Source organism: Oncorhynchus clarkii, chromosome 3 (genome assembly GCF_045791955.1).
Source record: "Oncorhynchus clarkii lewisi isolate Uvic-CL-2024 chromosome 3, UVic_Ocla_1.0, whole genome shotgun sequence".
Classification (NCBI taxonomy): Eukaryota; Metazoa; Chordata; class Actinopteri; order Salmoniformes; family Salmonidae; genus Oncorhynchus; species Oncorhynchus clarkii.
The window spans coordinates 37,961,979-37,975,511 of record NC_092149.1 but is presented as its reverse complement, the minus strand read 5'-3'; the positions used below and the strand labels follow the sequence as shown (position 1 = coordinate 37,975,511).

The window sequence follows — 13,533 nt, the reverse complement described above, 5'->3', positions numbered from 1 at the left end:
TCTGTTTTATATATCCATATCTCTCTCTTCAGAGCGCTGGATATCCTGAGTGATGACGTGCTGGTGGAGCTCTCTGCCTCCTACAGGAGGATGGTGAGTCATTTCCCCTTTGAGCCGTGACCGTACCTGCATCATCTGTATAGTGCGATACCTGGCATATGTTCAGTAGGGGAACTCAAAAAAACTCGGAAAATGAAAATAGGGTTTGTTATTGGAGGGGTTTTCAGATAGTCCCTCCCTGTTTCACTCGTTTTCTTCCATGTGATTCTTACTGAACATGACTGTTGGTTCTGATTAACTGACCTGTTACCATCCTGTCAGATTCCGGCCATGCAGAAGCGACTGATCACGCCTTACCCAGACGCCCCGGACCTCACTGTGTACGAGGACATGGACTCTTCATTCAGCGCTAAAGCTGACGCTGAACTAGACTACTCCTGCAGGTACTATACCATCTATCAAACTACTGTACAACACTGTGGCTGCATCTCATTCCAGAAGTTGCTCGTTCACTCCCTGGCATGAATGAGATGGGACTGAATTGGTGCTGAAAGTAGGTTCCAATGTTTTGGATTGAAATGCATCCAGCCAGTAACCTCCCTAACACTTGAACCGTGGCCAAATGTGTTTCTCTTCCTCCTCTCAGGGAGACTCTGTTGAAGAAGGCTAAGTTGAAGGCCAAAAGAAAACCTAGGCGACGCTCCGACAGCTCAGGGGGTTACACCCTTTCTGACATCATCCAGAGCCCACCTGCTGCAGGTAGAACACACACACACACTCTTTATCACGGCACACAATAATTATTTCCTTTAGTTGGAGTTGGGCTGATATGGATTATGATACACCGTCTCTTCTCAGTCCTCTCTCCCAGCCTGGTCAAGTCAGGAAAGACCAACTCCATGGAGTCTCTGCAGGAGCTGATGACATCTGACTCTGAGGGCAGCTACAAGGATGTGCGCAGCCCCCGAAACCTCCAGAGTCCCGTGTTCCACGACAGGCCCGAGGAGGGGAGGGCTGAAGGAGGTCCCAGGTTGAAGACGCCCCCCAGCACCCCCACCACCGCCACCATGCGGAACGGCCTCCCCGCCGAACCCCCAAAGAGTTCTGTTCCAGAGCACATCCCCAAGGTCAAAGCCAGGTGAGCCAGGTCACTGTGGACCAGGACAGGGTTCAGGGGTGGAACTGTATGTGACCTTGTGTCTTCTCTCTCCAGTCCTGCTCTGTCACGTCCTGTCTTGGATATCAGGGCCATCATGGATATGGAAGCCAGCTCAAAGACTCAAAGTCTCAGAGCCACTCCCAAAAGTCCTGTCAGTGTTGGCAGCAGTAGCAAGCAGTCCCCTCTCCCAGCCAAGCTCTCCCAGAAGCAGAGGAAGATGATCGCCATGGCAACCAAGGAGGGCAGTGCGGAGTGTGCCCTATCCAAATCGCCTCCAGTCATTACTCCCTCAAAGAATGCGAAAGCATGGTAAGCCCCCCTCCATAAGGAATGCTCCTAATATCAGAGCCAGCAAAGAAGGTGGTGGGTTGGTGAGAGAATCCCTATGTAATAGAGTAGGTCCTCTCCCGGTCTCATTTGTGTTGAATGTTGTTTCATGTACAAATACAGAATCTGCGTATTCCCTCAGCTTTTAGTGAAAGTAGTGCTTTTTAATGCGCTGAAGTAGTACTTTTGATTCATCAAATGTTGTTGAATATGGTTCCACCTCCCTTCTCTCCTCAGGGCCACTCCGGTCCAGACATCATCTCGAGCATTCCGGGACCTCCTGGTGGAGGAGGAGAGCCGAGTCAGGAACGGGAGGCCAGGGTCCCCGGGAAGGCCAGTTGCTCAGGGGCCTCTGGTCTCTGCTGCCAGGAGGGTCAACTTCAAATGTACTGCTAAGCTCCCCAGCGAGCCAGAGAGACCCGCTGGGTAAGACTGTGTGCACACGCACACATAGGCAGTCGGTCATATTTTATGTTAATTGTCACCAACACACATACAAACACACACACACACAATATAGAGGAGTACACTAGCATGTATGGCCAAGGGATGAATGCCCTTATGGCCGATGAATCAATGACCTATCACTCTACCCTAAAGTAGCAGTGTTGTCCACTAGATGTCTCTAGTGTGTCGCCATGCTCACGCAGATTCTTGTTTCTATCAAAGACAGGAATCCGACACGCACTAACAGCTCTACTAGCATCATTGTCAGTTGGTTACCTTGGTGATGCACAACTTCGTTGTAGTAAGAAGATAGTGAAGCTTGTATCTATGGTTGTTGTGCCATAATTAGGCCTATGTTATAGCTGATGGTTTAACCATACAGTATTTAGTTCAGTCTGTGTGTGAGGTATCTCTTTAGAATAAACATAGTCACTAAGAAAGTGGCAAGTGACTGGCAGAGTTTCTCTGGTGATTCCCAGTTATTCCGAAGGGAAGCAGACGAAAGAAAGAATAAGGATTTGGAGGACTATGTTAATCTTCCCGGCTAGTCCGGGAAACCAGTCCTGAGAGTCTGTGGTTTGCTTGAGCAGGTGCATCGGAAATGTTCAAATGTCATTGGAAGGTAAGAAGCTCCTGCACACTTGGCGTGCAATGCATCACCTTTATTGATGTCTAAAAGCTCTGACGAGATTGCAACAACAATAAGCATAGCCTTCTCTACACACACTCTCGTGAAACTCCTGCCAACATGGGTGCAAAGTGATCTATGCAGATGCACAGATGGCACAAAAAAAACTGTTTTAGCGAGAGGAAAATATCGCCCGAACTCCCTTCGCTAAGCACTCCTCTTAATTTTGGGCAACCAATCGCAGCACTCCAATGGATAGCAACTGTCGTTGAGTCTGACACCTCAGACAAGCTCATGAACACATGAAAGCCAGTGGGGGAAAAACTGAGATTTATATAAAAAAATATATGTTTTGAATGGCTAAATAATTTAACAGTATACCAGGGGTACTTGCCACTGTGTTTCCTGAAATGCAGAGGCTCTTGGAATATTTTGCTAATACGAAATTATACTTTGTTAGTATAACAGTATAGCTTCCGTCCCTCTCCTCGCCCCAACCTGGGCTCGAACCAGGGACACTCTGCACACATCAACAGTCACCCTCGAAGCATCGTTACCCATCGCTCCACAAAAGCCACGGCCCTTGCAGAGCAAGGGGAACCAGTACTTTAAGGTCTCAGAGCGAGTGACGTCACCGATCGAAACGCTATTAGCGTGCACCACCGGTAACTAGCTAGCCATTTCACATCGGTTACATTAGCTCAACTGGTTAGCTACGGGCTCTCTCATTGAGCACCAAACTTTGCTAACGCTGCCTAGCTTGCTAACTACTTAACTTTCTCATAGTTAGCTTGCTAAATTGGCTATATTAGGCTATATTAGGAATATAATTTATCTGCTGTCGACATCAGCTAAATATTTGAGAGTACTTATGAGTAGGGATGCACGATATATCGGTGAACATATTGGAATCGGACGATATTAGCTAAAAATGCCAACATTGGTATCGGCTGATGTCTAGTTTAACGCCCCAATGTGCAAAACTGATGTGAAAGCTGACGTGCATACCTACATGATGTAATGACGCCACGTAAAAGGTTGCTCTATACGTGCAACACAGCATTCCTAAACTAGCCCACAATGTCTGCTGTGTGGTTTGAGCAGTCATTTGAAAAAGTAACACACTTTCAGCGAGGCAACTCAAAAGGTGAAATCCATTAAAGCCAAGATAATGAAATTCATTGCCCTTGACAATCAACCGTTCTGTCGTGGGTGGGTGATGTTGGCTTTCGCCGACTGGTCGAGCACCGGTACACACTACCAAGTGCGCTATTTTTCAGATGTTGCCATACCGGAGTTACACAGTAATAGCGTCACCACATAATACTATGGAATGCCATTTGGGTCTTTGCGTGTTTTAAAAATATACAGTAGCACTGTCAAAGATGTACAAAAAAGTCTGCAAACGCTTCCCAAGAATGTTGTGCTTAAAATACAGCGTTGGTAATAAAGCATAATTTGTTCAACCGCAACTTCTGGGGTATCTAACTTTTAGCTTTGTACCTAGCTAGCACCAATACAACCAGCCTGAAAACAAGGAACAGTAGAACCTGAAGTCACTTTGCAATGATTTAGGAATCCTTGTAAGTATTGTTGTTCGCCTATTGAAATTGAACTTCAGTTCATGAAAATAAATAGCTAGTCAGCAACTTAGCTTTGGGCAACAGTTACTGTTTTCAGCCGCCAGCTAGCTTCATCTGGCTAGTGAGGCTTGACCGCACTGGGTTATGTGTTGTGAAGCTAGCCACAATAAGGATTAGGCACAATAGTGGAATTTTCAGTTTGCCTTCAAAATAAAAGTATATTTGACAGTACTGCAAATGGTAATCGCAAAGTCCACTATTGTGGCTAGCTTCACATAGATGGATCCGACCACCATTAATCAAATAAGAACTGTCTTATACATTAGGGTTATTTTAGATGACACCTAGCTATATAGTTTGCTAGCTAACTATAGCCACTGAAACAGATTGTCATTTTGCTATATTTTTGTTGAAGAACATTGTTTGCATTCATGCACTAGCTAGCTTTTACATTTTTTTATGACCAGCACTGTAGGTGCGCGAGATGACTTTACCAGCATTATAGCATACGTATTGATGAATTGTTGTGACAAATTAAATAAGAGTGACCGTGTAATCAATGTGTAATAACTACTTAAAAAATGTATGAATCCGTTAAATTATTGTGATGTGCAGTCATATTCAGGTCCTGATTGGTCAACAAGCTTATTTGACACGTTAAGTAGTATATTTCTTGACACCCCAAAAACCCAAAAGGCTTTCCATAGAAATCCTGGTTGAGAATGAAACGACTGAACAAGCAAGTAAGTGAAATAAATAGGTTTTTGATTGTTTTATTGGTAATGGGGGACACACAAATGCCAACCAAAACTTTTTGATCAGTGATGTGTGTAACCGTTATTTAACTAAGCATGTCGGTTAAGAACAAATTCTTATTTACAATGATGGCCAAACCCGGACGACGCTGGGCCAATTGTGCGCCGCCCTATGGAACTCCCAATCTCGGCCGGATATATATGATACTGGATTCGAACCAGGGACTGTAGTGATGCCTCTTACACTACGATGCAGTGCCTTAGACTGCTGTGTCTGTCTGTGTTAACTATTTAACTGTATTAGAATTCTTAAAACACCGCTGAAATGTTAATTATTGGGTATTTTGGCAAGGAAAATATTGGCCAAAAATGTAATATCGGTGCATCACTACATATTATCCCCCAAAGTGGTTAGTACCTTTGACTGCATGCACAGAGCCATTCAGTGGCTAGCCATACTACAAACACAATTTTCCAGTTTCCCGTACGGCCGGGCGATATGGCCAAAATATAATATTACGGTATTTGAAAATAATTGGTATGGTATGACTGTATTTGACCGTATTTATTATTATTATTATTATTTTTTAATTTTACAATACAAGATCTAGATTTGCTATGACTGCTAGACCGTCAAATCTAAGTGATTTCAATGGGTCTTCCTCCTTTCTGATTTGTTTAATACTGTTCAATTCAACTAAAAATAATTTCACTTTCATCAATGTCAACATTTCCTCCACTCATTTCAGATCGTTTCCACACCTGTAGGCATTATTTTTAACCAAATGTTGCAAATGAAATTTGACTTGTGATTTGGAGCAAAACACTTGGGTGAACTGTTGGCATCATTGAAATATGATTAATCTAGTTCTATAGTTAGAATATAGTGGTGGGCACTTTGAGTACAGTGTTTGACACGACGACAATTTAAAAATGCCAAGGAGGCGTTATTGTGACAGGGTAGGAACCAAAATTGTTAAGGGTTACCTAGGGGACGCAATAATCTTTGGCTACATTGAATGTTTTCTCTTAGCTACTTAATGTAGTTAACATATTCATTCTTTGTGTATTCCTCTCTGATTTAGAAGATACTGTTACAAACATTCTGATTTAGGTCTACACTGTCACTGGTATGTGTGTAAAAACTCAGCAAAAAAAGAAACGTCCTGTCTTACAAAGATAATTCAGTAAAAATCCAAATAACTTCACAGATCTTAATGGTAAAGGGTTTAAACACTGTTTCCCATGCAATGAACCATAAACAATTCATCAACATGCACCTGTGGAACGGTCGTTAAGACACTAACAGCTTACAGATGGTAGGCAATTAAGGTCACAGTTAATTGAAAAATTAGGACACCTAAGAGGCCTTTCTACAGACTCTAAAGAACAGCAAAAGAAAAATGCCCAGGGTCCCTGCTCATCTGCGTGAACCCGCCTTAGGCATGCTGCAAGAAGGCATGAGGATTGCAGAGGTGGCCAGGGCAATAAATTGCGATGTCTTTACTGTGAGACGCCTAAGACAGCGCTACAGGGAGACAGGACGGACAGCTGATTGTCCTTGTAGTGGCAGACCACGTGTAACAGCACCTGCACAGGATCGGTACATCCGAACATCACACCTGCAGGACAGGTACAGGATGGCAACAACAACTGCCTGAGTTACACCAGGAACGCACAATCCCTCCATCAGTGCCCAGACTTTCCGCAATAGGCTGAGAGAGCCTGGACGGAGGGCTTGTAGGTCTGTTGTAAGGCAGGTCCTCACCAGACATCACCGGCAAGAACGTCGCCTATGGGCACAAACCCACCATCACTGGACCAGACAGGACTGGCAAAAAGTGCTCTTCACTGACGAGTCTCGGTTTTGTGTCACCAGGGGTGATGGTCGGATTTGCATTTATCGTCGAAGGCGATACACCTCGGCCTGTAATCTGGAGCGGGATCGAGGTGGAGGGTCCGTCATGGTCTGTGGCAGTGTGTCACAGCTTCATTGGACTGAGCTTGTCATTGCAGGCAATCTCAACGCTGTGCGTTACAGGGAAGACATCCTCCTCCCTCATGTGGTACCCTTCCTGCAGGCTCATCGTGACATGACCCTCCGGCATGACAATGCCACAAGCCATACTGCTCATTCTGTGTGCGATTTCCTGCAAGACAGGAATATCAGTGTTCTCCCATGGCCAGCGAAGAACCAGGATCTCAGTCCATTGAGCACGTTAGGGACCTGTTGGATCGGAGGGTGAGGGTCAGGGCCATTCCCCCCCAGAAATGTCCAGGAACTTGCAGGTGCCTTGGTTGAACAGTGGGGTAACCTCTCACAGCAAGAACTGGCAAATCTGGTGCAGTCCATGAGGAGGTGCTCTGCAGTACTTAATGCAGCTGGTGGCCACACCAGATACTGACTTTTGATTTTGACCCCCCCTTTTGGTCAGGGACACATAATAAAATTTCTGTTAGTCACATGTCTGTGGAACTTGTTCAGTTTCTCAGTTGTTGAATCTTGTTATGTTCATACAAATATTTACATGATAAGTTTGCTGAAAATAAACGCAGTTGACAGTGTGAGGACGTTTATTCTTTTGCTATGTATGTAGCTAATTGTTTGACTACATTTATTAACTAGCTAGTGATTAGCGGCTAACAAGATTTGCAAAGAAAATATTTGCAAAGAAAATACAAACACAAACTAAGGGAATTTATATTAAGATTCGAAGTCAAATCAAATCAAATCAAATTTTATTTGTCACATACACATGGTTAGCAGATGTTAATGCGAGTGTAGCGAAATGCTTGTGCTTCTAGTTCCGACAATGCAGTAATAACAAGTAATCTAACTAACAATTCCAAACTACTGTCTTGTACACAGTGTAAGGGGATAAAGAATATGTACATAAGGATATATGAATGAGTGATGGTACAGAGCAGCATAGGCAAGATACAGTAGATGGTATCGGGTACAGTATGTACAAATGAGATGAGTATGTAAACAAAGTGGCATAGTATAGTATAAAGTGGCTAGTGATACATGTATTACATAAGGATACCGTCGATGATATAGTGAAAACCACATCCTTGTCAACATTGTTGCATGTGCTGCATGCAGACTGAACGCAAGTGTCTCGTGGTTGAGGAATAACACATGAGCTCCTTGAGTGACGGGTGGAGCTAGGTCTGTGTGGGTATCAGTATGGAGAGAGACCGGAGACTGATGACTCGAGCAGCGAAATAAACTATAAAAATGTATGTAACACACGGCCTATCACATTTTCTAAAAACCTAACTTTCAAATACTGTTAAAGAATTTAATGTACAATTCAATACCGGTATATGGTCAAATACGGTATACCACCCAGCCCTATGTTCCTGTGAAGCAATTGTAATGACAGTCCACCACAACATACCCAAGAGTTTCCTGATTAGTTAGGGGTAGTCTGTTTTTTAATTTCATTGTGTTTTAAGATCAGGGGATTTCGTCAGTGGTTGGAAGGGGAATTTGGCTTCCTGGGTTAATGTTGTCTGAGGTTCCAACAGTGACCAAGTGGGGCGGGGCTTAGTGAAGGGTCAATGTACTGAACGGGAAGCCGATGCCTGAAGCAGGATGTAACTCATTGCTCGGCCATCAGCCATCAGCCACCAGGCTGATGGTCACAATGACCTTTTCACTTCCCATTCAACAAGACTGACATGTCTAGTGAACTACTCCCTGGTTGGAACAGATCATATGATCAGCCCCCCCCCACCCCCAATCCTAACCTTAACTATTAGTGGGGAAAATGCTAAACTGACCCAAGATCAGCATCTAGGGGCAACTTCACCCTGCACAGTGAACTACACCTCAGACACCAGCTGGATTGGTAGAGCTTTAGATGCCGAAAGAGCTGAATATTTGCCTGGTCCCAGATCTTTGTTTGTGCGAAGATAAAAAAATAACCACAGGAGTTGGCAAGACAGCACAAAATGAGACCAGGGTAACTAAATACTGCGTACTCCTGATTTGAAACGACAGTAAACGATACGATTTCAGCGTAATAGATTTTGGGGTGTTTTTACATAACATTTGGAAGAGATTGTTCATGTGCTGTATCCTGTAACGTTGACATCTAAATTAACACATAATATGGGCGGAGGTGTTTTAGGAATGCTTGTGAAAACATTGTGGCTGTTTTAACTTAAACTTTGGTAGCAATGTTTTTTGAATTGTGAATTGTCTCAAATCATATCAGGCCAATGAATTACAGGAAGTGGGTGCGCTTGTGTGACCCAAGGGTGTCAAACTCTGTTTTTGCAGAAGCTCTTGACTTTTGCTTACTTCCTCTTCTATCAGAGTCATTCGGGGACTCTGTCTTCCAGACGTCGATCTTTTCTCACTGCCCAGAGCCAAGATGGATTAAAGACCACAGACTGGGAACGCTCTCTTTCCGGTCTGTGAAGTCCGCTTCCACTCTGTGCAGTCTCTAATGGCACCCTATTCCGTATGTAGTGCACTACATTTGCGCTCCCGAGTGGCACAGCATCTCAGGGCAAGAGGTGTCACTACTGTCCCTGGTTCGAATACAGGCTGTATCACATCCGGCCGTGATAGGGTGACCCAGCACACACACACACACACAGTTGAAGTTTACATACACCTTTGCCAAATACATTTATTTAAAATTCCCTGTCTTAGGTCAGTTAGGATCACCACTTTATTTTAAGAATGTGAAATGTCAGAATAATAGTAGTGATTTTATTTCAGCTTTTATTTCTTTCATCACATTCCCAGTGGGTCAGAAGTTTACATACACGCAACTAGTATTTGGTAGCATTGCCTTTCAATTGTTTAACTTGGGTCAAATGTTTTGGGTGGCCTTCCACAAGCTTCCCACAAGTTGGGTGAATTTTCCTCCTGACAGCTTGGAGTAACTGAGTCAGGTTTGTAGGCCTCCTTGCTCGCACATGTTTTCACACATTTTCTATAGGATTGAGGTCAGGGCTTTGATGTCCACTCCAATACCTTCTTTGTTGTCCTTAAGCCAATTTGCTTCAACTTTGGAAGTATGCTTGGGGTCATTGGAAGACCCATTTGCGACCAAGCTTTAAAACTTCCTGACTGATGTCTTGAGATGTTGCTTCAATATATCCAGATAATTTTCCCTCATGATGCCATCTATTTTATGAAGTGCACCAGTCCCTCCTGCAGCAAAGCCCCCCACAACATGATGCTGCCACCCCCATGCTTCACGGTTGGGTTGGTGTTCTTTGGCTTGCAAGCATCACCCTTTCTCCTCCGAACATAACGATGGTCATTATGGCCAAACAGTTCTATTCTTGTTTCATCAGACCAGAGGACATTTCTCCAATAAGTACGATATTTGTCCCTATGTGCAATTGCAAACCGTAGTCTGGCTTTTTTTATGGCGGTTTTGGAGCAGTGGCTTCTTCCTTGCTATGGGGCCTTTCAGGTTATGTCGATATAGGACTCGTTTTACTGTGGATATAGATACTTTTGTACCTGTTTCCTCCAGCATCTTCACAAGGTCCTTTGCTGTTGTTCTGGGATTAATTTGCACTTTTCGCATCAAAGTACGTTCATCTCTAGGAGACAGAACAGCGGTATGACTGCAGCGTGGTCCTATGGTGTTTACACTTGCGTACTATTGTTTGTACAGATGAACGTGGTACCTTCAGGCGTTTGGAAATTGCTCCCAAGGATGAACCAGACTTATGGAGGTCTACAATTCAATTTCTGAGGTCTTGGCTGATTTCTTTTGATTTTCCCATGATGTCAAGGAAAGAGGCACTGGGTTTGAAGGTAGGCCTTGAAATACATCCACAGGTACAACTCCAATTGACTCAAATGATGGCAATTCGCTTATCAGAAGCTTCCTAAAGCCATGACATCATTTTCTGGAATTTTACAAGCTTTTTAAAGGCACACTCACCTTAGTGTATGTAAACTACTGACCCACTGGAATTGTATTAAGTGAAATAATCTGTCTGTAAACAATTGTTGGATAATGACTTGTCATGCAGAAAGTAGATGTCCTAACCGACTTGCCAAAACTGTAGTTTGTTAACAATAATTGTGTTTAGTGGTTGAAACACTTGACACAAGTCGTTGATGTAAACTTCTGACTTCAACTGTATGTTTGACCATAGCCCACAGGACTCTGGTCAAAAGTAGTTCACTATGTAGAGAAAATGGTGTGATTTGGGATGTAACCTGGTAGTGGGCCCTGAAATATGAATCAGCCAGTGAGTCTGTGGTGTAGTGATGGCTTCTGATCCTAATCGGCATTTGAGATGACTTCCATGTCACAAGTGATCACTCAGAACAGGAAGTAGGATCCAGTTTCTAATCTACTCCTCATGCTTATGGATGAGCACGGAGGGAGGGAGATTTCAGGGCTGGGGAAAAGTGTAATATCCATATTTGTAGTTTTTTACAAGTAGTGTCAACATTATTTGTCAATGTTTTCTCTATTGCCTTACAGGGAAGATCAGCATTTCATTGGCGTTTTCTTTCACGCACACACACACACACACACACACACTGTCAGTTGGAATTCACACACCCCTTGTCCTCTTGGGTAGCCTGTGGTCATCCTTGGTCACATAGGATATATCCAGTTCAGATCTCTCTCTCTCTGGTTCTCTGTCTCAGATCAGTGTCAGAATTGTTACAGGATGTACCTAACAAATGTCACCCTGTCCCAACCTTGAAAAAAAACCTGAACAACCACAGGGGGGGGGGAACAATTGTTTGAGGGGAAGAATGTTCAACCTGTCACAAACTGAAGGTCATTTTCTTTACTGACCAGACCCTGGGTGCTGGGAGTGGCAGGCAGCCCCCCTACAGCCTCCATGGTAACCTTTGCTTCTATCGTGGAGGAGGAGAAACAGCAGGAGGCTGCACTGATCCGCAGCCGAGAGAAACTTCTGGCACTCATTCAGGTAACGTGTGTGTGTGCAGAAATTTGTAGCAATGTTTATTTTGCACACTGTGCTTTTCCTTTCACTGTGAGCTTGTCAGTTCGAACTCACATACTCAACATAATGATTCAGTACCTTGATAAATGTCTCCAAGAGGAAATCTGAAGGACTTAGTGTAGATCAGCTGTTGATATTCAACCCCCCCCCTATTCACCTCTGTCGAACTCATGTCTGTAGGACAGCTGCCTTGACTTGGCTGTGGCTTTAAAGCACTCCAACTGTGTTTGTCTCCCGTCCCTCTCCTCGCAGATTGAGGAGGCAGCGATCCAAGAGCTTTTGTATCACTACGGCACCCGCAACAACCCCGACGAGATGATTGTGGTGGAGAGGTGTGTCCAGGGGCCCATCGCCATCCCCTTCTGGAATAAACACTGAGACGTCGCACGTCACATACCCATCTCCTTATCCACCCGATGACCATATGTATCTCCTGTCAGTCATTGTTACGATATACCTCAGGCCTAGTTGTGCCAGTGGGCTGGGTCTGACGCAGGTCTTTTTATGCTTGACTCCAGTGTTATGCTTGACTCCAGTGTTAGGTAAGGTTAGGTTAGGTTTGGTCACGGCTCTTCTTTTTTCGTGTTTACCTTTTTTTGAGTGTGTCCCTGAGCAAGGAACAGTGGGTGAGAAAAATATTTGTTGCACCTTGCCATCAAAACATGAGTAGAGATACTCTTCCAAAAAGTTTCAGCTGTTTTAAAATATGTTCACAGTTAAGTAGTTGCCAAAGACGAAGTATGTAAGGAAATGGAGCTGTCCAAACTACAAATTGGGTCCCGAACTACATTAACAAAGCAGGATTTGGTCTGTTTCAGCACTTTTTAGGTGAATAAGCTGTGCCAATTAGGAAAAGTACTATAGTACAAGTTCCTCTGAGAAGAACTAATCCTAAAGCCAGGGCTTGGAGTTCAGAGGCCAGCTTGATCTGGTTGCTACCTAGTTCTACTTTATGAGTTGGGAAATGCGTTGTGTTCTGAATATATATTGTGTGATGCAGGGTAGTTTAATCATGGAAGGAGGTGGTCGGGAGTGACTGTCATGCAGCCTGCCGTTTTCTAATGTGAGCTAATTGTATATGAGTATTCGCTGGTTTCCCTTTATCAGAGTTATAGGGCAGGCTGTCGGGTTTGTGCCTTGCTTTCACCCTGACGATCCTCTGATGTGTACACACACACACACACTAATAATTTCACTACTTTCTGGCTGGCTGTATTTGAGTTGTTTTACTTTATTTTGTGTTCTGGAGCTGGATGTGTTGGCTTGGTGACCCAGACCATGTAAACCCAGTCTTTTTTCCATGCAGAACCCTTCGTTTGAGACTTTTGGATGTGAGAAAATGACATGCAATAAAACAACTCACCTGTCCAATGACCATGTTTCCTGGTTCTATTACTTTTTATTGTGGAATGGGTCTTATAGTTATTTGTGCAATATTACAATAGGCCCATCTTGTGTTATGCGAAACCGAAGAGTGTGAATGTCCAAGGCTCATGATAGTCTGTCTAGTGTTGCTACAAGATTGGAGGCAATCGCCCTCAAACTCCCTGACCGATTCAGTGAGAGTTACATTTATCTCGATGGAAACTGTGCCTCTCTCCACTCTAACATCTGTGCTCTGCATAAATAAACACCTACCTGTGATAACCCTGCCATAAAAAA

At 43.9% G+C, this 13,533-nt stretch overlaps 1 protein-coding gene across 1 annotated transcript in view; it reads left to right on the top strand.

Annotated features, from left to right (window-relative positions):
- Positions 1 to 13,245, top strand: part of LOC139394669 (inhibitor of Bruton tyrosine kinase-like) — a 35,772-nt gene extending 22,527 nt beyond the window's left edge. Inside the window, exons 19-26 of the mRNA XM_071142763.1 lie at positions 33 to 93; positions 322 to 443; positions 647 to 759; positions 859 to 1,138; positions 1,214 to 1,468; positions 1,724 to 1,912; positions 11,703 to 11,835; positions 12,124 to 13,245. Coding sequence (XP_070998864.1) covers positions 33 to 93; positions 322 to 443; positions 647 to 759; positions 859 to 1,138; positions 1,214 to 1,468; positions 1,724 to 1,912; positions 11,703 to 11,835; positions 12,124 to 12,249 — 1,279 coding nt within the window. The 3' untranslated portion in view covers positions 12,250 to 13,245. The remainder of the gene's footprint in view (positions 1 to 32; positions 94 to 321; positions 444 to 646; positions 760 to 858; positions 1,139 to 1,213; positions 1,469 to 1,723; positions 1,913 to 11,702; positions 11,836 to 12,123) is intronic.
- Positions 13,246 to 13,533: the final 288 nt, after the last annotated feature.